The sequence below is a fragment of the Phocoena phocoena genome, chromosome 18 (assembly GCF_963924675.1).
Source record: "Phocoena phocoena chromosome 18, mPhoPho1.1, whole genome shotgun sequence".
In the NCBI taxonomy this organism is placed as follows: Eukaryota; Metazoa; Chordata; class Mammalia; order Artiodactyla; family Phocoenidae; genus Phocoena; species Phocoena phocoena.
In genome coordinates this window covers 79,816,653-79,838,991 of record NC_089236.1, presented here as the reverse complement: position 1 = coordinate 79,838,991, position 22,339 = coordinate 79,816,653, and the positions used below count along the sequence as shown (strand labels likewise).

At 52.8% G+C, this 22,339-nt stretch overlaps 1 protein-coding gene and 1 pseudogene across 1 annotated transcript; both read right to left on the bottom strand.

The window, feature by feature from the left end:
• Nucleotides 1-763: 763 nt before the first annotated feature.
• On the bottom strand, nt 764-21,000 carry F10 (coagulation factor X). The gene is made up of 10 exons (XM_065895950.1): nt 20,953-21,000; nt 20,162-20,562; nt 19,502-19,614; nt 17,543-17,703; nt 8,975-8,999; nt 7,891-8,004; nt 6,427-6,558; nt 4,319-4,560; nt 2,236-2,353; nt 764-1,449 (listed from the first exon to the last, which is right to left on the bottom strand). Exons 1-10 carry the CDS (start codon nt 20,998-21,000, stop codon nt 869-871), a joined length of 1,935 nt encoding a protein of 644 aa, XP_065752022.1. The 3' UTR covers nt 764-868.
• Nucleotides 15,496-16,588, bottom strand: LOC136137858 (lysine--tRNA ligase pseudogene; annotated as a pseudogene).
• Nucleotides 21,001-22,339: the final 1,339 nt, after the last annotated feature.

Sequence of the window (22,339 nt, the reverse complement as noted above, 5' to 3'; positions counted from 1 at the left end):
CGGCACGTCCCGTCTGAGGCGACTGCTTTATCTAGAAGCATGTCTGCTTTTCCTGGCTGTTTGGCTTGAGGGCCTGGAGCTGGTGCGGCCGGGAGGGCTCGACCTGGGCTGTGACCACTGGAGGAGGGGCGGCCCTCCTGCAGCCCCCCAGCACACACCTCGCTAGCAGGGTAGCAGGGGGGCGGCAGGGGCTAGCCAGAGCTGGGTTCGTGCTCTGGGCTGTGGCCTAGAGGCAGACTCCAGAGCCCCAGCCTGGCGACAGTCACACCCAGGGTCGTGCCCGTGGCTCTGCAGCCCATGTGGTGGGGCCCCCGGGGACGCAGCCGTGAAGCCACATAGAGAGTCGGTCTTTAGGTCAACATTAAAATGTCCCTGCCGACGAGCCCTGCTGGGCCCTGCCTTCCCAGGGAGCCTGCCTCTCCTGGGAGGTGTCTGGGGGCCAGGAGGGCACGTGTGGGGAAGCCCCACCCGACCCTGGGGAGGGGGGCTGGCCCTGGCGCCCCTGTGCTCCCAGAACCCTGCTGGTTTACTCAGCAGTGTTGTGAGCAGCCAGGGGGGCAGCTGGCGGCCTCCAGGACAGAGAAACGCGCTGTGAACAGAAAAGGCCCCTCAGTTTTAGGACTTGGTCTGGGAGCCCTGGCCCATCCTATGTGGGTAGCACTTCCCGAATCCTGAAACCTCCCAGCTGGCGATGGGAAGGCAGGGTCCCGGGTTCCAAATGGACCTTCATTTCCCACTTCGGTGGAGCAAAAACAGAAGCAGGTTAAGGAATCAACCCAGCTCTAATCACGGCGGGGAGGGAGGCCGGCTCAGAGCCCCGGTGCTGAGAGGAGGGAGAGGCAGGGGCTGCGAGGGGCAGTGGGGGGCTTCACTGGGGGCGCGGCTCCCCCCCGTCCCCTGTCCCCAGCCCGGCTTTCATGGACTTGTCAATCCACTTGAGGAAGTTGGTGACCTTGGTGTAGACGCCGTACTTGCCCTTCCGCGCGCACCCTTCGCCCCAGCTGACAATGCCAGTGATGAAGTAGGTGTCCCTGAAGCGGGTGACGTGGGGGCCGCCGCTGTCGCCCTGGCAGGCGTCCTCGGGCTGTGCGTCATAGCCGGCGCAGAACATGTTGGAGGTGATGGTGAAGCTGCTGGACAGCTTGCAGGTGTTCCTGTCCACGTAGGGCACCTCCAGTATCCTGAGTGTGGACGACAGGCGGCCCCGCTCGTGCGTGCGCCCGAAGCCGCTGACGACGCCCGTCTTCTGGGTCAGCAGCGTGGCCTCGGCCCAGTCCTTCTCCGGCAGGCAGGCGGGCGCCACGTTCCTGCGGAACTTGATGGGCGTCTTGAGCCGCAGCACCGCGATGTCGAAGTCGTAAGTCTCCTTGACGAACCGGCTGTGCTTCACGGTCACCTCCACCTCGTGTGCCATCTCGTTGCCCTCCTCCTTCTTTGTGTCCCGGTCGCCTGCGGACGGGGACGTGGCCGTCAGCTGGGGGCCGCGAGGCCCTGCACGTCACTGACGCTTTAAAGCGGTTCCACTATTTTTCTGCTTAGAGATTGGCACGTGGTCACTAGGAAATGTGAAATACAGGCGACTAGAGCGAGGCCAGTGTGACAGCCTACGGCTTCCCCGCCGGGGGCAGCGGCCACCCTCCCCTGGTCTGCCCGCGGGTGGGGCCGGGCGCCGGACCTGCCCCCAGCCACGGGGCCAAGTGGGCACTGAGCAGAACCCACATGTGCCATGAGTGCCAAATCTCAGAATGAAAAACTAACTCAAAATACCTCAAGAGGACTTTACAAGCCAATTACAGGTCAAACTGACACTACTTTGGCTATACCGGGTAATGAGGTGTGTTACCGAAATGAGTATCACCTGTGGACTTTAAAACTAGAAGACGTAAGTAAGGTAACTAGGAAGCTAGACATTACAGCCGTGGCTCGGACACGTGGCTCGCCCTGGACTGTCATGGAGCAGCTCTAGGGTGTGGTGAGAAGGGGGACGTTAGGAAATAGTCCCCCAGATGCAAATGTGGGGCAGTGGTGGCGGCTGCTCAGACGGCTGGGGGCTCTGGGGGACTTCCCGGAGGAGAGGGCATGGCGGACCCTGCGTGCAGGGGGCAGGGGCGCCCCTCGTCCCCCGGCCTCCCTCTCCCCCTCAGGACCTCAGTATTTGAACTAGCGTTTCCGGCCAGCCTGTCAGTCCTAGTGCCTCTGAAACCCGGGGCCCTGCACGGTGTGAGCGGCACTCACCTACCCTCACCGTGAACCGCTTGGCCTGCAGGAGACAGTGGGCCGCGGTGAGGACGCAGAACTCGCTCAGGATGGTGCCCCCGCAGAAGCCCTCGTTCTCCTCATTGACGAGCAGAGCCTGCGACGGGAGGGCCAGAGGTGCCAGGTGGAGCCTGACTTTGAGACCGTTAGCCCAAGCCTCCTCCCCGTCTCCCCACCACAGCGGGCCTGCCCCCCGGGAGGACTCGTGGGGTCTTCGAGCTGGAACGAGGACCAGGCCAGCGCAGCCCCACGCCCACCCCCAGGGGCCGTGCTGCCCCGCGCCACCCGTTCTTGGAGCGGGCCCACCGTGGACCCCACAGCCCTGCCGAGGACCCAGCACTACAACTGAGGGGCTTCTCCCCACCCAGATCCAGCCCCTACCCGTCTGTATTTCCCGGCTCCGGAAGGCCCCTCAGCAGCTCTATGTGCAGAAGAACTGCTGTCTGTTGTCTCTGGTGGGAATTAGGCCCCAGACCAGGCAGACGCCAGGCTCTGGACGAGACACTTACTACGCTGGGCCTGGGGACGCTTCCACCGTCCGGACCCCCTCCCGCAGCTGCGGGTGCTACCATTCAAGGCCGGTTCCCGGGATCCACGTGGCTGACCTGACAGGACGTGGGGCGGGGAACACTCCACCGGGATGGGGTGCTGACTGGGCGAGTGAGAGCACAGACCCTTCCCCTATTTTCCTTCTCCCCAGAGAGCTGGGCCGGCAGATGCCGAGAGAGCGTTTTCTGCTTTCCCTTCTCTGGGGACTCGCCCTTCTCTAAGCAACAGCCGTGGGTTGAGAGGGGGCAGGTTAATGAAACTCTCAACAATGTCAAGTTCTAAAAGAACTTTGGAGGACGTTCATGACTGGCATGAAGTCGTGATGTTTTGTTTTTGTTTTTGCATAATTTATCAGCTCATAACCCCACTTGTGGGACAAGTGAGGAGGGTCAGTCTTCCTAAGACTTGGGACACTGACCGTCCTTCCTGGAAACGGACATGAGGCAACTGGCCAAGTCTGGGGACCCTCCCGTGAGGCTCCTCCTGTCCGCTCCCCGGAGAGCCCCATGCGAGCCCCTCTCAGAGCCCCGTGTCCGCCCCCGCCCTGTGGGGAGCCGCCCTCCTTTCCCGGTGGGAATTCACATGCTCCACAGGTACCACGTTCCTGGCCCTCTCACGCAGCAACTTGAATTGTGGGGATTTGGCGGGGGGCTCACCTCCCTTCCTAGGTCGTGATGCCACACGTGAGAGAAGAGGCCCTGGTGCTTTCAGACCCACACGCACAACACCCAGGCAGCCCTGACCCACGACACGCTCTCCGTGGATGGTGACTAGGTTTTGGCGTGTCCTTGCTCAGGCTCGTGATAATTCAGATAAGCGCACACCTGCCTTGTAGCCGGTGGGGGCCAGCTGACGTCATTCCTAAGGGTTGTCGGCAGCTCTGGGAATATTACTTGTAGGAGAAGGCATTTTGGTTTTGGACACTTAAAGTCCAAGTGAGGGTTCTGGGTGGAATAGAGGCCCCCAGTTAAATCTGACTCAAGTAAATAGCAAGTCATTTTCAGTGTGTGTCCCGTGTGATATTTGGGACATACATTAAAACTTATTTATTGTTTAGCTGAAATTCAAATTTAAGTGGAAACCTGTGTTTTCACTTGCTAAGTCTGGCAACTTTAGTCCAAATCAACAACCAAAGAGTGAGTTTTTACCTTTGAAAACAGATGGATATACTTTTTGCTAAGGTACCGTCTGCCTCATTAGGACTTGGGTGTTTGGGTAAAAAAAGTCTACCAAATTAGAAATGAAACGGAGAGCAACTCTTTCTGCCTCCCGTCGAACCAAAGAGCAAGCAGAGGCCTCAGGGGAGCGCCCTCCGCCCACGCCCCCCCCTCCCCCGCGCTGCCGCCCGAGCTGGAGCCCCTTCAGCCCCTTCTCTGCCTGGGCGGGAGCGGGGGCCGGCAGACAGGGCAGAGGCCCGGCCTCTTTGACCTCGGCTCCTTCCGCCGCCGCCCACTCAAGTCTGCTGCGGGCCCGCGTGGGCCGGGCGCCCGGCCGCTGACCTGCGCGCGGTTACCTGCCAGGGGCACTCCCCGTCTTCGCAGTTCCTCCCGCCCACTATGCGGATCAGGTGGCTCTCGTCCTCCTTGGAGCTGGGCTCTGTCCCGTTGAGGCCCAGCAGGTGGAGGGAGCTCTCGGTGGGGCCCAGGTCTCCGAGGTCGTACTGCTCCGGCACGCCTGCTTCGGGGGCCTCCCCGCTGCCGTGGGCGGCCGACCGCCTGCCGCGTCCCCGGGTGACCTTCCCGCAGGGGAAGGGCTCTGGAAGAAGGGCAGTCGGGCCTCAGCCTCGCGGAGGCCTCCCTGCAGGGCCCACGCAGGCCACTCCGAGGAGGAGCCCGAGAAGCGGGCCCTGGGGGAGTGGGGCGCCCTGTGTCCTGCTAGGGCTGGGCTGCGGGTGGGAGCCCTGACCTCTGGCCGGCCAGCGTGCAGACGTGTGTAAGGGGCTCTGCGTCTACTGGGACGCCTATGGAAGTCGGGTGGCTGTGGCAGGACGGAGGACCGTGGGGCTGCGGGGGACACGACTGGTACGTGGAGACCAGGATGGCAGACAGGGGGGCTGGGGCGCTCAACCCCCAAAGTTCTCTTAGCCCCGCTGTGTGTTGGAAACATCTCCTAATGAAACGCTGAAGAGAAAGAAGTGTTCTGGGCAGGACGAGCGGCATGCGGAGGTTTGTCAGGAACAGCTGAAGGATGACAGCGACCCTTACAAGCGCCAAGCAAGGGAGGGGCCAGGAAAGACCAAAAAGCGCCCTCTCGTATCCTTACCAACTAGGCAACCGAGGCAGAGCGGGGGCGAAGCAGAACAGAGGCAGGGGAGCTGGGGGCCGCACATCTGAGGCCGTCCCCCGTGTGTGTTCTGGTGGCGCTTGCCCCGCAGGGCCCACGGGTGCGCTGGGAGTGTGCTCGCTCGCTCACTCGCGGAGGAGAGCTCTCCCCACGCCAGCCGCCTCTGCCTTAGCATTTGTGATCACTGCGCCCTGAAGTTCTGCACCAGCTCGTCCATGACTTAGGACAGAACTTTCTGCACCAGGAAGTAGTTTACCTGATTTTATTTTCAAACATCAAACTTTATTTTAAATTGATCTGTAATTATTCCTGGAATTAAAAAAATTTTGCAAGCATGTCAAGCAACGACTTCAATTAAAATATTTTTGGGGGGCTTCCCTGGTGGCACAGTGGTTGAGAGTCCGCCTGCCGATGCAGGGGACATGGGTTCGTGCCCTGGTCCGGGAAGATCCCACATGCTATGGAGCAGCTGGGCCCGTGAGCCGTGGCCGCTGAGCCGGCGCGTCTGGAGCCTGTGCTCCGCAACGGGAGAGGCCACAGCAGTGAGAGGCTCGTGTACCGCAAAAAAAAAAAAAAAAAAAATCTCATTACCAATAGAAATGTAAATCTCACTGTCCTCTACCTGTTGAGAGATTTAATTTTACACAATTGCCACTGCCCTGGAATATGCCCACCTCTACAGTGGGCCCGGGACTCTGCATTCCTCACCACCCCAGGTAATGCCAAGGCTGCGGGCCAGCTGGGGCCTGCTGGAGGAGGAGCTGGGGTCACCCCAAGAAGGAGCCCGAGTTGAGAGGGGCACGGCCGGCCCCCGCCCCACAGCAGAGGAGTCTCGGTCAGGCAGGACTCCCCACGGGGTGTGAGACGGGGCCTCTTCCACCACCAGGACCCCCAGGACCCAGGCCCTCACTCAGCCCTCCGTGAGCTTCTGGGCCAGATGCATGGCATCTGGCTTTCATCACGGAAAAAACCTTCTGTTAACATCGGGACCCACACAACCCAAAACGGTGCTGGAGGGCCCTGGGTTCCCCTTCTGGCCCCTGCCCCCCCTCCCCGGCTCCTCGGCCGGCCCACGGCTCCGGCCCTTGAAACTGCAGCCTCCCACGCCCTGCCCTTCCGAGAGGGACGGGGACACCATCGCGGCAGCTGCAAAGCGGCCACTTGGGATTCGCTGCGAGCCGGGCACTGGGCAAAGAGACCCCCACGCGGTACCCTCATGCTCCACGTGCCCCCAGGAGAGCTGACAGCACTGGCCCGTTTCTCAGGCGGGTCACAGAAACAGTGGGTCTGTCTCCAAACCACGAGCCCCACCGGGAGCCCAGCCTGCGCGCCTCCTACCTGTGGAGACGCAGGACTTGCCGTCGTCGCCCAGGTCGTACCCGCTGGCGCACGAGCACAGCACCGCGCTCCGCTCCTCCCTGCAGAACTGGTCGCAGCCCCCGTTGTCCAGGCTGCAGAGCTCACGCGTGGCTGCGGAAGAGCCGGGAAGCTGAGGGTGCGGCCCTCCTGGGACGTGCCGTCACCCGCCAGTGCCACGGTGCCCACCAGCCGGCGCCCCGGGCAGGCCCCTCCCCCGCCCACGTGGGGCCCCGGGGGCCAGGGAGCCCACACAAGCCCAGGGAAGGCCTGGAGGCTGGAGGGTCTCAAGTTCAGCCCTAAGAAGGGCGTGGTGGCGCTGGCCAGCGAGGTGGGAGCTCAGGCCAAGCCGAGCGTAGACCACGGCGTCCACTCTGAGGCCTCAGTCCCCCGTGGCATAAAGCACCTGGGGTCCATCCCCAGACGGGGGTCTGGCTCCCGTGCGGCGGGAAGGAGGGGTGGTAGCCACGTCCCGGACTCAGGCCGGCTCCCAGTTGGCCGTCGGTCTCCGGCTGTGTGATTTGGGCACGTTATTTAAACCCCACGGCCTGTCGCGTCCCTTGTAAAGGGGTGGAGACCACCCAGCCCCCAGGAGCGCCGTCCAGGTCCCGCGAGGCACCGGGCACAGGGGCCCTCACCGCCGGACTGTGCCTACGTGCACCGGACATCAGGCCCCAGACTCACCAGTCATGCCGCCCTGGCAGCTGACTCTACATTTCGCCCCTGGGTTTTGATGAAAGAATAGTTACGGGGCAAACATTAAAGAAATTTTAGAAAACATTCCTGACAGCCCCAGCGTCAACAAAACGGTATTTGGGGAAGCTGCTCTGGACGGTGGATGGAAGGGTGCACGACTGACTCTCCCACTGGGGAAAACTCAGAAGTATCCAATCGAAGAGCATGCGCTGAAGGTTAAAGATTAAGAAATTTGAAAAGAAGCTTGAATTTTTCTCCTCAGGGAGAAACTGGCCTAATTCTAACCTAATTTTCATTGCAAGTTAATCACTGTATCAGGAAAACTCAGTGGTTTTCCACGCAGAATTAATTGTACCAAATGTTTATATAATAACGTTATAGAATTGGACAATCCCGATCATTCAGCACTGACATTCGCACGAATTTCCAGGATCCTGACAAGCAGGAGAAACATCCTCCTCCAAGGAAAGAAACGTCGGTTCTCGTTTCCAGGTGAAGGGGCCCCACCCTTCGGGAACGTTCATTCCACAGCCGCTCCTCAGAGGGGCAGAGGAGTGCCCGGTATCCCGTCCTCCACGCTGGGGACTCTGACTCATGTTCGGCTGCCTGCAGCGGCACAGCCTCACGGAGCACAGGCTGAAGCCCACGTGACCGGAGAGGGTTTCCCTGGGCCTCTAGCTTCTTCCCGCATTCCCACCTGGCCTCGGCAGGGGGCTCTGACCTGAAGGTCCACCAAGAAGAGGAACTCACATAATTCACAGTTTTGGCCTTCAAATCCTTCCAAACAGGTGCATGTGTATTCCCCGAGGCCATCTTTACATATGCCCTGATTCAGGCAAGGACGGCTTTCACACTGGTCACCATCTGCGCAGAAAACATTTGGAAACCACAGCTTGCAGGCAATTCCCCTCATCGTGGAAACGATTTTGCTGGTTGATTCTGGCACCCAGTTCTCAGCTAACTTGAATGAACCTGGGATTCTTCCTGTTTTCCTGTAAACAAGCTGTCCTGTCTGGACTTCGTTACCACTGCCCCCCACCCCCCGCCACCGCCCCCCCACTAAGCTTTGTGGCTACGTGCACGTGATGCCTCTATCTAGCTGGATTGCTGAGTTTTCCAATTTTTGCTGAGACCTCTGACCATGTTCTTACAATCACTGACAACGTTTTTCCATCACAGAGCGGAGCCCTGTGCTGGTGACCACATGGGGTCAGCTGGAAGGAAGGAGGATAAGTGATTGCTGGACACTTGTTTCTGGGCTGGGCATCGACAAGACGGTTCCTATTTCCAATGGTTTGGGTGTAAAAGGAGAAGGAAAAGTTCCTGTACAGCACTAACATGGGACTTCACATTTCTAGGGGCATTTGTACAATACAATTTAGAGACAGGTCCAGTTGTCATTCTGAAAAACCTGAATACTGTTACCAGAATGAAAACATTAGTTATGATAAATACCATTTCAGACGCTATAAGCATTAAATCAAGGTGGTTACCTTATGAGAGGACCCAGTGTTTCAGACTCTTATTTTTTGTTTCTACCTAATATACTTGGGTTTAAAAAAATTATCATGGAATTTGGTATCCTCAAATGGGAATGAACCGATTTAAATGTATATAAGTAACAAAACTAGAATTAGTATAAAGCTACTATAAAAAACTATTTTACAATCACTATTATGGAACCACTCAGAGGGGAAAAGTCTTAGATAAGTAAAACTTAAACAGGAACAGAAAGGAAATTCAGGAAAATCTTCAAAGTTTGAATACAATCTCTCCCGATTTAAATACCCTGATGAACCCCTCTCACTCAAGACTGAAACAGAAGACATCTCACCTTTGTATCTATTCCAGAATTCATTCTAAAAGGGAAAAAAAATTTTTAATGCATTATGGAAAAGAGACATTTTACACCAATAACAGCGACAATCTAGTAACTCAAGCAAATAGGCTATTTCCCAAGCAGAGGTCATTTTCTGGAACAAAATGCCCTAGAACTATTCAACCTGAAAGGGAAATGTTTTCAGATCTCCTGCATTTGTAAAGCTGTGGCTTCATTCATCTTTTTTTTTTAATACAATACATGTTTGTGTAATAAATGATCATATCCCAATACAGCCTAGCGTCCATTTTCTTGCCTGCTCACACAGTTGAACATGGCATCTGGGAAACATTTTGTAATATTAAATGTACTTTTCTAACTTTCATCCTAGCAAAATCACTAACGGTATGATCACAATCAAGATTTTCACACTATTTGCCTCAACTGTTAAATAATTCGAAATTAGATTACTTTTCTTGAACCACAAAAGTTTCTATATAGGTTTTATTTGTTTGTTTTTCACTGATCTCAGTTTGGAGAAACTGTGCTGAGACAACAGCAATTGAAGTAAAATCTCTAAAGTAATTGCTTAGATTCAGAAGCAAACCGTACACTTTATGTATCACATGCAAACACTAATAAATTCATAATGACAAATAACTGTAATTCTAAGACAAAGTATTTTAATTTCATCATATACAACACTATCATATAATTTTTTACTATCTCTTAAATCAATACCTATATCCAGGCTTTTATATGAAGAATCAGTGTTATACTTCACACATATTACATCTAGACCCACATGTATATCAATTTAAGATTAATATGAATCATTTAATATTACGAAATGTTTCCCCGACGCCATGCTCGATCATCTTAATTGCACTTTATTAAATATTGAAAATTTATTTTCAAATTAATTACCAAGAAATGGATTGTACCAAAAATGGTTTGCTCTATTTGCGACCCCCAAGCCAATCAATAAAGTGGTTTTACGTTAAGATACCTGGGTCAAAGATTCAAAACAGGATCAGATGCTTGGAGAATAATCATTATGTTACTTGAAAAAAAAGATAATTGGTAATTAGCTTAAAATAGGGCATCAAGGGCCTATGTAACACTGAAAAGAAATGTTCATAGTCTTAAAACAATTTTTTTCTATCTATAGTAGGTTAATTAGTGTCTCCCCTACTCCCCGGCCCCAACTTAGGTGCAACCTCAGAATTTGACTTTAATGGAAAGAGGGTCTTTGCAGATGTCATTAAGTTATGGATCGAGAACAGCTCGTACTGGATTAGGGTGGACCCCCAATCAATGAGAGTGTCCTTACAAGAGACATAAAATATCACACAGGCCACACAGAGAGAAGGCTGTGTGAAGGTGCAGGCAGAGAGTGGAGTGATGTATCTACCGGCCAAGGAACAGCAAGGGCTGCTGGTCGCCCCCAGAAGCTGGGCGAGAGGATGGAACAGATCCTCCCTCAGACCTTCCAGAAGAAACCAAGCCTGGTGACACTTTGGTTTCAACTTGTGGTCTCCAGAACTGTGAGAGAGTAAATTTCTGTTGTTTTAAGACACCCAATTTGGGGTGCTTTGTTACAGAAGGCCTAAGAAATGACTACACTGTCTTTTAAATTTTTTATTTAAAAATTTATCACACAGTAAAACTGACTTTGGTGTACAATTCTATAAAAGCCAACACATGTATAGATTTGTATAATCACCGCCACAACCGAGACGCAGAACAGCTCCATCTCCCCCAGCCTTGCCAGCCACTGGCCACCCCCGCTCCGAATGCCCAGCACGAGTCTGCTCTGCGTCACTACAGTCATGACTTCTTGCGAATGTCCTGTAAATGGACTCATACGTGATATAACCTTGTGAAACTAGCTTCCTTCATTAAGCATAGTAATTCATTCGAGTTACTGTGCGTGTCGGTAGTTTGTGCTCTGTTACTGATGAGCAGTGTCCCACTGTGTGGCGTACCACGCTTTGTTTATCCATTCACCCGACAAAGGACATTTGTGCTATTTCTAGTTTTCGGCAATTATGAATAGAGTTGCTATAAACATTTATGTACAGGTTTTGTTGAAAAAGTTTTCAATTCTCTACAGTAAATACCCAAGAATGGGATTGCTGAGTCACATGGTAACTTTATAAGAAACTGTCAAACTGGTTTTCAGACTGGCTGTACCGTTTTGCGTGCCCACAGCAGTGTATGAGCTGTGGTCGCTCCACATCTTCACCAGCACTTGGTTTTTATTCTGGGTGTGTAGTGGCATCTCGTTGTGGGTTTTTTTTTTTTTTGGGGGGGGGGCGCACCTTGCGGCATGTGGGACCTCAGTTCCCTGGCCAGGGATTGCACTCATGCCCCCTGCAGTGGAAGCATGGAGTCTTAACTACTGGACCACCAGGAAGTCCCTCATCATGGTTTTAATCTGCATTTCTGTAATGGCTAATAATATTGAATATCTTCTCGTATGCTTATTTGCCATCCATGTATCCTCTTTGCTGAAGTGTCTGTTGAAATCTTTAACTCACTGTATTTAATTGGGTTGTTTATTTTCTTCTGTTGACTTGTGAGAGTTCTTTATATATTCTGACCACAAAACTTTTGGCAGATATGTGATTTGCAAATATTTTCTTAGTCAATAGCTTGTATTTTCATTCTCTTAATGTTTTTCACAGAGCAAAAGTTTTAAATTTAGAATAAGTCTAATTTATCTATATACTTTTTATGGATTATACTTCTGGTGTCACGTCTAAGAATTTTTACCTAACTTAACTTTCTGTCATGAAAATTTTCTCCTAAAAGTTTCCTGTTTTATCTTTAGAGCTATATGGTCCATTTTGAGATAATATTTGTATAGTTGTGAGGTTTAGGTCAAAGCTGACCTTTTTTTGCATACAGATGTAGAATTATTCCAATACCATTTATTGAGAAAGAGAATTCTTTTTCTATTGAAATGCTTATGCACCTTTGTCAAAATCAATTGGCCAAGGACTTCCCCAGTGGTCCAGTGGGTAAGACTCTGTGCTCCCAATGCAGGGGGCTCAGGTTCGATCCCTGGTAGAGGAACTAGATCCCGCATGCATGCCACAACTAAAGATCCCGCATGCATGCCACAACTAAAGATCCCGCATGCATACCGCAACTAAAGATCCCGCATGCGGCAACGAAGATCCTGCGTGCTGCAATGAGACCCGGCACAGCCTAAATAAATATTAAAAAAAAAAATCAACTGGCCATATTTGCATGGGTCTATTTATGGACTTTCTATTCTGTTCTTTTGATCTATGTGTTTATCCCTTTACCAATACCACACATCAATATCGCTACGATTTTATTTATTTATTTATTTATTTATTTATTTATTTATTTTTGGCTGCTTTGGGTCTCCATTGCTGTGCGCGGGCTTTCTCTAGTTGTGGTGAGCAGGGGCTACTCTTCGAGGCGGTGCATGGGCTTCTCACTGCAGTGGTTTCTCTTGTTGCGGAGCATGGACTCTAGGCACACAGGCTAGTTGCAGCACTCGGGCTCAGTAGTTGTGGCGCATGGGCTTAGCTGCTCCGCGGCATGTGGGATCTTCTGGGACCAGGGATTGAACCTGTGTCCCCTGCACTGGCAGGCGGATTCTTAACCACTGCGCCACCAAGCAAGTCCCTTATCTCTATGATTAATGTAGATTTACAGTAAGTCTTTAAATCAGGTAGTGTGATTCCTCCAATTTTATCTTCTTTCTCAAAATTGTTTTAGCTATTCTAATTCCTTTGTTTTTCCATATTACAAATATTGAATCGACTTGTCTTTATCTGATGGAAGTTTGGCACCGCATTAAATCTATATATCAAATTGGGAAGAGTCAATATTTTAATATGTTAAGTCTTTCAAACCATGAACATTCTATGTCTATTTATTTAGGTCCTCTTCCTTTCGTTAGCGTTTTGCAGATTTCAGCATACAGGTCGTGTTTTATTAGATTTACACATAGATATTTTTCTTTGGAGCAACAGTAAGTGGCATTAATTTTTTTGTTTGTTTCTAACTGCACATTACTACTACACAGAAATACAATTAATATTTGTGTGCTGACCTTGTATTCTGTGACCTCGCTAGACACATACATTTTAGGAGTAGTTTTTCCAGAGTGCATGGGATTTTCTATGTAGATAATCATGTTACTTGCAAATAGGGAGTTTTATGTCTTTGTCTTGGTTTATTGTTATACCTTCCTTATGGCTAGGGTTTCCAGTACAATGTTGAATTGGGAGTATCAGAAATGGACATCCTTGCCTTTTTCCCAGTATTAGAGGGAAAGCATTCAGTTTTCACCATGATATCAATTGTAGGTTCCTTGTTAATAATCTTTATCATGTTGAAGAAGTTCCCTTTTAATTGTAGCTTGCTGAAAGGTTTCTTTTTAAATAATTGTTTTATTTACTTATTTAAAAATATTTATTTTTAAATATTTATTTACTTTTGGCTGCACTGGTTCTTCGTTGCGGCATGTGGGATCTTTTAGTTGCGGCATGCGTGCAGGATCTCATAACCCTACCAGGGATCAAACCCCTGCCCCCTGCATTGGGAGCACAGAGTCTTACTCACTGGACCACCAGGGAAATCACTGAAAGGTTTTTTATCATGAATGGATGTTGAATCTTGTCAGGTGCTTTTTCTCTATCAGTTGATATGATTATGTGGATTTTTCTTCTTTAAACTGGTGGATTACACTATTGATTTTCAAATACTGAGCCAGCCTTGTGTGCCCCAGATAAACCCACTTGGTCATTGTGTATTCTTCTTTTTTAACATATATTGCTTTATTCAATTTGCTAATAATTTGTTGAGAATTTTTATAAGAGGTTCATGAGAAATGTTGTTATATAGCTTTCTTTCTTTCTACCTTCCTCCCTCCCTTCTTCCCTCTTTTTCTCTTTCTTCTGTTTTTGTGGGTTTTGGCATCAGGGTAATGCTGATAGAAAACAAACTTACAAGTGTTCCCTTTTCGTTTCTAGAAGAGATTACACAGAATTGGTGTTATTTCTTCTTTAAATGTTTGGTAAAACTCACCAGTGACACAGTCTGGACCTGGACATTTCCTTTACAGAAGGTTTTTAACTAAGAAGTTGAATTTGCGGATATCTCTGTCGTACTATGTGTTTTGGTGATTCATGGTTTTGAGGAATTGGTCCATTTCATCCAAACTGTAAAATTCCATCCAAATTTGTGCGTGGAGTTGTTCATAGTATTCTCTTATTATCCTTTTAACATATGCAGGGTCTGTAGTAATATCTCTTCTTTCATTCCTGATACAATTCATGTGCTTTTTTTTGCCAATCTTGTTAAATTTTATCAGTTTTCCTGATTTTCTCTATTATTTCAAATTATTTCTTCAATTTTATTGATTTGTCCTCTTTTGAATTTATTTTGCCTTTTTTTTGTCTGTGTGTCTTAAGGTGGAAGCTTAGATTATCAATTTGAGAACTTCTTTTCCTATAAAAACATTTCATGCTATAAATTTCCCAATAAGCACTGTTTAGCTGCATCTCACAGATTTTGTATGTTATATATTCATTTTTGTTCAGCTGAGAGTATTTTCTTTTCTTTTTTCAAAAAAATTATTTATATATATTTTTATTTTTGGCTGTGTTGGGTCTTACTTGCGGCATGCGGGATCCTTGTCACAGCACGCGGGATCTTTCGTTGCGGTGCGCGGGCTTCTCTCTAGTTGTGTCGTGTGGGTTTTCTCTCTCTAGTTGTGGCGCACGGGCTCCAGAGCATGTGGGCTCTGTAGTTTACAGCATGTGGGCTCTCTAGTTGAGGCGCGTGGGCTCAGTAGTTGTGGCGTGTGGGCTTAGCTGGCCCATAGCATGTGGGACCTTAGTTCCCCAACCAGGGATCGAACCCACGTCCCCTGCACTGGAAGGTGGATTCTTTACCACTACACCACCAGGGAAGTCCTGAAAGTATTTTCTAGCTTCCCTTGAGACTTCTTCTTTGACACGTGGATTATTTAGAGAATTCCCTGGCGGTCCGGTGGTTAGGACTCTGAACTTTCACTGCTGAGTGCGTGGGTTCAAACCCTCTTTGGGGAACTAAGATCCCACAAGCTGTGCAGCATGGCCAAAACAAACAAACAAACAAACAACTTAGCTCTTTAAAATTATAAGTATCATAGTTCTAAGGAAGTAAGGAAGAGTGTTTGGGAAATGATGCTGAGGAAAAAGGCAGCACATGAACTTGGCACTACAATTATTTTTATAGTTTAAAAAAACTGTTACATGTACGTGAATTAAAGGAACATTTAAAAATAAAAACTGTTCCTGAAATTATGAATAACTTTTTAAAAGAGATAAATCATTCACTTGGTAACAAGGAGTAAAAATGAATTCTTAATTCCTCTTCTCTCTTCTGGTGGCTGAAATGAACTACGGTAGTCAAATGGATAGCAACACAAGAATTCCCTTGCAGACCTTGACCTTTTGCAGGAATGCAAAGATGTCTGAGTCATACAACTTACCAATTATCATTTTCTAGACAGAAGTGCCAACTATTGTGCTTTTCAATGTATCAGTGGTGGCCACATTCTCCTTACCTTCAGGTTTCATGGCGGGAAACAGAAGTACTTCCTTGATGTTACCGTAGACTGTGAGAAACACGGTGATGCAGCCAATGTCCATGCCACAGCCAGATGGAGGGGGGGCGGCCTGGATTCCAGGCGGGATAGAAGTTTTCATCTATGAACATCATCCTCGTTGGTGGCTCTGGCCTGTTGTTTAAAAGCCTCTGGCCGCTGTATGGGACTGTGTAACCCAGTGTAAGCACTGCACACCTCCCTCCTCATGACAAGCAGCTCAACCTGCTCAGTGAGGCCCAGAGCAGTCTGTCTGGCCGTTATCTGTGGGCGATCACCGACGAGTGGGTCACTGCTGCAAGCCACTTTCAGGGACTCTGACAACTTTAGCAAGGAGTCTGCCTGTGGTCTGAGGTTGAGGACATGCAGCAGTTTTTGCGACACAGATGTGATCAATAATTTTTTCAGTCTCTTCCGTTCTGAAGAGGTTAGTTTCCGGCAGCTTCACTCCCAGGTTTTTCTTGAGCCCTTCTATTGTGCTCGTTCTCCAGAAGGGTGGGGTGGAGTCCATCTCATGGGTTTGGCCTGCTGGGCTGACTGGATGGTGGGTGGTCTTGTAACTGCCCATAACATGTTCAGCATCCCTGATATGACATCCATGATTTCACGAGATCATAATCCGCCAGGTAAAACTCACGAGTGGTGAGTTCCAGTCAAACCGTCTGGAACTGGCATCCAACATCACACACGCAGTCAATGCCACCAACTACCAGCATTTTACAGTTGGAGTTCTGGAGCAGTTCTTACACGTAGCTCATGTCCAACTTGCTGTGCCAGGTGATGGAAAGCTTGGTCACAGCTCCCCGTGAGGCAGCATTCAGCATGGGAAGTTCATCTAGGAACCCCAACTCTTCCAAGAAACTTATTCTACACGTGATCACCTTGGCGTGCGGGATACACTTCTTCCTCACAAAGTCACTCTGGCTGGAGTCAGAATCTCCGATGATACCGCCTTTCCTCGCCTTTCGGCCAAAGGGGGATGAGGTGCCCATGGGAGCAAGAAGACAGTAATGCGAGTCTGTGGAGCTCAGGGACTCTCGGCTCTGCTCCTCGTTCTTCCCAGGATTCTCTGGACTCCACAAGGCAGTCTGCTATAGACTGGAGTAAATTCTTCTTCCGACTTAGCATTTCTCCACTCAGCCATGGCTTGCAAGTGGACCTGTCCTCCAAGGGCACAGCTCTTCTGCCACCTTTAAGGCGAGCCAGGCCGGTGGCGTCCACGCTGCCGCGAGCAGGCGGGAGTCTACACGAGCCTGAGTGGCAGGGGTCCCCCAGCGCCCAGACTCCGCTGGACACTCCACTGCGGGCCCGCGGTGTGGATGGGCCCGCTGTCCGAGGTGTGGACAGGTCCGCCATCTGCGGCCAGGCTGTCTCTCGTGGGCTCCTGCTTGGCCTCCTTCTCCGCCACTTTCTCCTCAGCCTTCAGGCGTCTTCAGCTCGCAGTTGCTCAGTTTTGGCTCGCGGCCGTCCACCTCCACCTCGGCCCCTGCACCGCAGCCAAGCCGCGCCACGGCCTGACGCAAAGCGCCACACGACAGCACGACGGGAGGTGGCTAACGGACCTCAGAGACTTCCGGGGCAGCATCGGAGGCCCCACCTCTTCCGGGGAGGGGCGGGTGCTTTCGCGCCGCCGCCGCCGCCGCCGCCGCCGCCGCCGCCGCCGCCGCCGCCGCCGCCGCCGCCGCGCAGGCACGGTACGGGGCCTCGACGCCGCGTTCGTCCTGCGCCTGCGCACCGACCCGCCCTGCGGTCTCAGGACCAGAACCCGTTGGCGAGTATGACGGCGGCTGAGCGTCTGGGCGAAGCGCCGGGGCCTGGGGTCCTTGTGCACTGCCGAGGCCGACAGCGCGTTCTTAGATAAACATTTTGCGTTTTAAGGTGGACCTGACAGCGCTTCAGAAGCCCCCGCAGCCCTGTAAGTGCGTCCTGGCCGCGCCGCCCCTTACCGTCTTCTCCGTGTCCTCGAAGACCTCGCGGGCCTCCTCATACGAGCAGGCCTCCTCTCGGCACTCCCTTTCCAGGTTTCCCTTCTTCACCTCCTCCAAAAACGAGTTGGCCCTGCGGACTCTCTGCAGGACGCTGTGGGCCCGGTCCCGGGGCAGGAACACTGTGGTGGGGAACGCAGCTGTCACGTGCTCGCCCACAGGCGGTCCCGTCTCCGGGCCACCCCCGCCCCCGCGAGTGACGGGTCAGACGCCTGCCCCGTCCTGCACGCGCACACCCGGCCCCGCGCTGAGACCCGAGCCCTCCTTCTGGAGCTCGCCCTTCGGTCCCTCTTGCCTCCCCTGGCCTTCCACTCCGTTCTGTGGCTCAGCTGTTCCCCTCCGCGCCCCCTCCCCACCCTTCAAGGTCTCAGCTCTGCGTTAGGTGGGGAGGTGACACGGTTTTGCACGATCTACAATTAGAAGTATGATTTGTTTCAAGTCCCAGGACACACGTACACAAGAGTAAAACAAAGTTTCAAGAAACAGTGCTTACTATTATTTTCTACAAAATAGTACTTGTGACAAAATTTTCTACTTCTGTCCTGTTTCATTAAAAAAAAAAAAAAAAAAGCCCACTAAATTGACCTGCCAGTTAAAGTGTGCTGGCTCAGAGATCTCCCCCATCAGGGATCTCTCCCCTCTCCCCTCAGTAGTCCCTGCCGAGCTGCCTGGGTCTCCCCGGTCTCACCCACTCCTCTTCCCCTTTTCACTGTGCTGTGGGAGGCCCTCAGGTCCTTTTCTTGGCGCTCTGCCCTGCTCTCTGCCTCTTTTCTGCTGGGGAATTGAGAGTCTCACCATAAGGAAGATGACTCTCCAAGTTGGTATTTCTAGTCCCAACTTCCATCGTGAGCTCTGTGTTTTCAGCTCTCTCACAGCGATGGATGTCTGCCCTCACATCAGAACTCCAGACTCCCCATGTCTGAAACTAAAAAACAGGACTGCAGAATCGAACTGTCTTGAGTGGCAAATGCATCTTGGTCGCCTACTACTGAATATTGGCAAGTGGGAATTAGATACCTACTTCTTAGAGTTGTTTTAAAGAGTGTATAGAACTCCGAGTGTTCACTCGATCCTACCTCAAGTTACTTTCCCTTCCAAATTCCCCATTTCTTTTAGTGGCACCTGTTTTCCCAGCAAGGCCAGGCCCACGTTTGTTCTGTGTGGGCCCATCCTCCATTATTCCAAACATCTGCTCCTCCAGGGAGCGCTTGCTTTGAAATACAAGTCACACACCCATTCCTCCCCTCCCTCCTTCCCCTACCTGGTCCCCCCCCACCACCACCGTTTGGTTTGTTTCTCTTTCTCACTTTTCACCCTTTCCTTCTCCCACGTGCCTGGGCCCCTGAACTTCCACGTCACCCAGAGTGCAAACATGCAGACAGGCCCCCAGGGCTGCCTCCACTCTGCTCTGTCCTTTCTGGCTTCGTCTCTTGGACAGGTCTGGAGTCCCAGGAAGCCTAGAGCCCCCTGGCGGAGCCAGCCTGAGGGTGGTGGCACTGGCTGTCATCCTCTTCCCTGCCATGGAAGCTCCTCTCTGCCTGTGACCCCCCCAGCCTCTGTGCTCGCAGTTTGCTCTGGCAGAGGAAGAGGGCTTCTCTCTGTCTCTGCCACTGCCCCCCTCCCCCTCCCTCCATCTCCCTCCCTCTTTGTCTCTGTCTCTCTCCCTCCTTCTCTGCCCGTGTTTCTGTCCGTCTTTGTGATCTGTGATCTGCTGTCTTACTCTCCACCCACAGGGAGGCACACCTGGCCCTAAGATACGCTTGGCTGAAACCACCAAGCCAGGCTCTCGTGCCAGCCTCCCACAGGGGATGGGCACCCGCTCTCCACACTGTGGAAGTTCAGGGGCATCGCCCTGACCCCTCCGCCTCTCTCCTCCTCCCCAGGGCCACCCCTGCAGTCTGCAGGGTGAGGGGCACTTACCACTTGCCCCCGGCAGCAGGAGGCCAGCCAGGGAGGCGCCGAGAAGGAAGAAGCACAGCCAGCCCGCCATGGTGTGGCCGAGGACAGCGCTCCGTCCCCGCCGTGACAGGCCTCTGGAGCAAGGTTCACTCACCCTGGCCGGAGGGTGGCTGGGTGTCCTTCTGTTTATCACAGCCTCCTGATTGGAGCCTGGGCCTGCCCGGTGGCAGGGGAGGCGGGGGGAGGTTAGGGGCAGGCGACCGCACTGAGGGCATGGTCACCCTGGCCTGTGTAGCGTGGGGAGGTCCTGGCCCGACCTCGTCCTTGTCAGGAACCGTGTCCGGGGGGCCTGCTGTGGGCACAGGAGCTCTTTGTTCTGAGAGAGAAAAAAACGTCATTGTATAGTTTTCAGACGTTTATGTCTAGCTCTGTTTTTGTTCTAACAACCACGATAAAAGCCAAGTATCATTTGCCCATCTTTTCTCTAGGACAGGTTTAGAGAGAGGTGGAGCGTTAGTCCATGGCCGTGTGTGGTGGACGCGGGGTTAGGACCCGGGGCTTTCTGCCCACGCTGGGTGGGAGGTGTGTGTACCACACGGGCCCCTGGGCCGATCTGCCAGCCAGGAACCCCCCCTCCCTGGAGTGGCAGGTGTGGGACATGGCCCGAGCTTCTCAGCTGACCGGGGCTCTGCGGCAGAGTCCAGGCACTGGAGGAAGAGGCCTGGGAACTGCTGGGGGGGTGGGTGCTTGTGCTGGGAGGTGAGGGGCTTGCGCTGTGTTCCACGCACCGAGCACACCTGATGCTTCCCACGTATGACATCCTGGTCGCTTGGCTTGTTCGCTGCTCTGTCCAGCACGGAGAGGGGTGTCTGGCACACAGTAGGTGCTCGGTAAACACCAGTGGACTGAACGAATCGGTGATGTCCCAGAACGCTCCTGCTGGGCGCCCAGGCCAGGCTGGTCTTTCGCAGGGTGGTCAGTGTGATGTGCAGAGCCTGGTCCCTGGGCCTGGCTCGCCTGGTCTCTGTGCTGCCCTGTCTCTGCACTGATGGGCGTGTGGGGCGAGACTGGATTCCCCGCGCCTGGTGAGGGGAGATGGTCCGTGCGGGTGATGCACTGCGGCGTGGCCTGGCACTGCGCCCACCGCAGCAGTGAGGCCGGGGAAAGCAGGGCAGAGCCAGCAGCCCACCCACGACCTGCTGAACCCCTGTGGGTCTGAGTGCGCTCCTGGCTTGGCCCCTTGAACCCCACATCCCCTTTTCTTCCCAGGAAGAGGAGTCCGGCCAGTCTTCATTTCCAGGAAGAAATAAGAGGCCCCCTGGGCTCAGGGCCTCCGGAGACCTCGGGCATTTTGGTTGCAGAATTCCTCGAGTGTCTGCAGTCTGAGCTGTGAGCTGGGGGCACCTGGACATTTGCATATCGGCTTTCCTGGCCTTGGCCAGGTGGCCTGTCCTCCCAGTGCCTCATTTTACCTGCACCAGTTTCATCCTCGTGACAAGCATGGCCGTGGGCCTCATCATGTAGACGAAACGAGGGGCGGAGAGGGTTGGTGGTGCCTCTGAGGGGGCCAGAGCCAGAGCCACCCCAGGAGGTCTGGCCCAAGGTCGGAGCGCTCGACGTGTGCCCGGCGGGAAGCCCAGAAACCGCCACCTGATGCGGTAGCAAAGTGTTTCTGCAAAGGCTCAGATGGTGAGCACGTGACCGGGCTCGCGGAGCCCTGGTCACTCGACAGGCTGGGCTGTCCGCCAGAGCACGTCTGGCGCTTCAAGCACGGCGCCCCGGGCCGGGACGGGCGAGTCCTGAGGAGGTGGGCGCCTGCGGGGTGGCCTTGCCCGCCTGTCTGGGTTCAGGTGGGGTCAGGCGCTCCCCTCCCTGGTCCCTGGTTCCTCATTCTTCCCGACATGAGGCCTGTGTGCCCATCACCTGAGGGACTCGATAAGAAGGTAGGTCAAGGGGCCTCACCCCTATCCCACTGAGCTGGGCAGGACCTGGGAACCTGCATTTTGGAACATCCCTGCTGGTCCCCAGGCAGGGGTCATCTGCTGGGGCCTCAGCTGGAGGAGACACCCAGTCCCAGGGTTGGGGACTATAGCCTTCAAATCCATGAGAGCTGTTGTGTTTGGAGACAGCCTCATGCAAGGTTCACTTCAGTGAAGTTGGTGATTGTGAAGGAGACCTGCTCAAAGATAAACACGAGGGTCTCCGTGAAATGCCTCTGGACAATCCGGGGAGGGCAGGCAGCCACTGGGGGCTTGGAGGAGGCTCAGTTGCTTGCTGTCAGTTGGGGAGCAGGTGTGCAGAGCATGAGGCCGTGTGGTACCGTAAAGTTCGCACACCCAGAAAAGATCTGGGGACTTCCCTGGTGGTGCAGTGGTTAAGAATCCGCCTGCCAATGCAGGGGACATGGGTTCGAGCCCTGGTCCGGGAACATCCCACATGCCACGGAGCAACTAAGCCCGTGAGCCACAACTACTGAGCCGGTGCGCCACAACTACTGAACCTGTGCTCTAGAGCCCGTGAGCCACAACAACAGCCCACGTGCCGCAACTACTGAAGCTCGTGCGCCTAGAGCCCGTGCTCTGCAACAAGAGGAGCCACCGCAGTGAGAAGCCCACGCACCGCAACGAAGAGTAGCCCCCGCTCGCCTCAACTAGAGAAAGCCTGCGCGCAGCAACGAAGACCCAATGCAGCCAAAAATAAATAAATAAATTTATAAAAAGAAAAGAAAAGATCCGGAAGGATATTCAGCACAGTGAGTGGCAGATGCTAACAGTTTATCTGCAATGAAGATGAAACGCTTGAGTGAGAGACGAACGTGTGGGGAAGCGGCACCGTCACCATGGGTGGACACGTCACCTG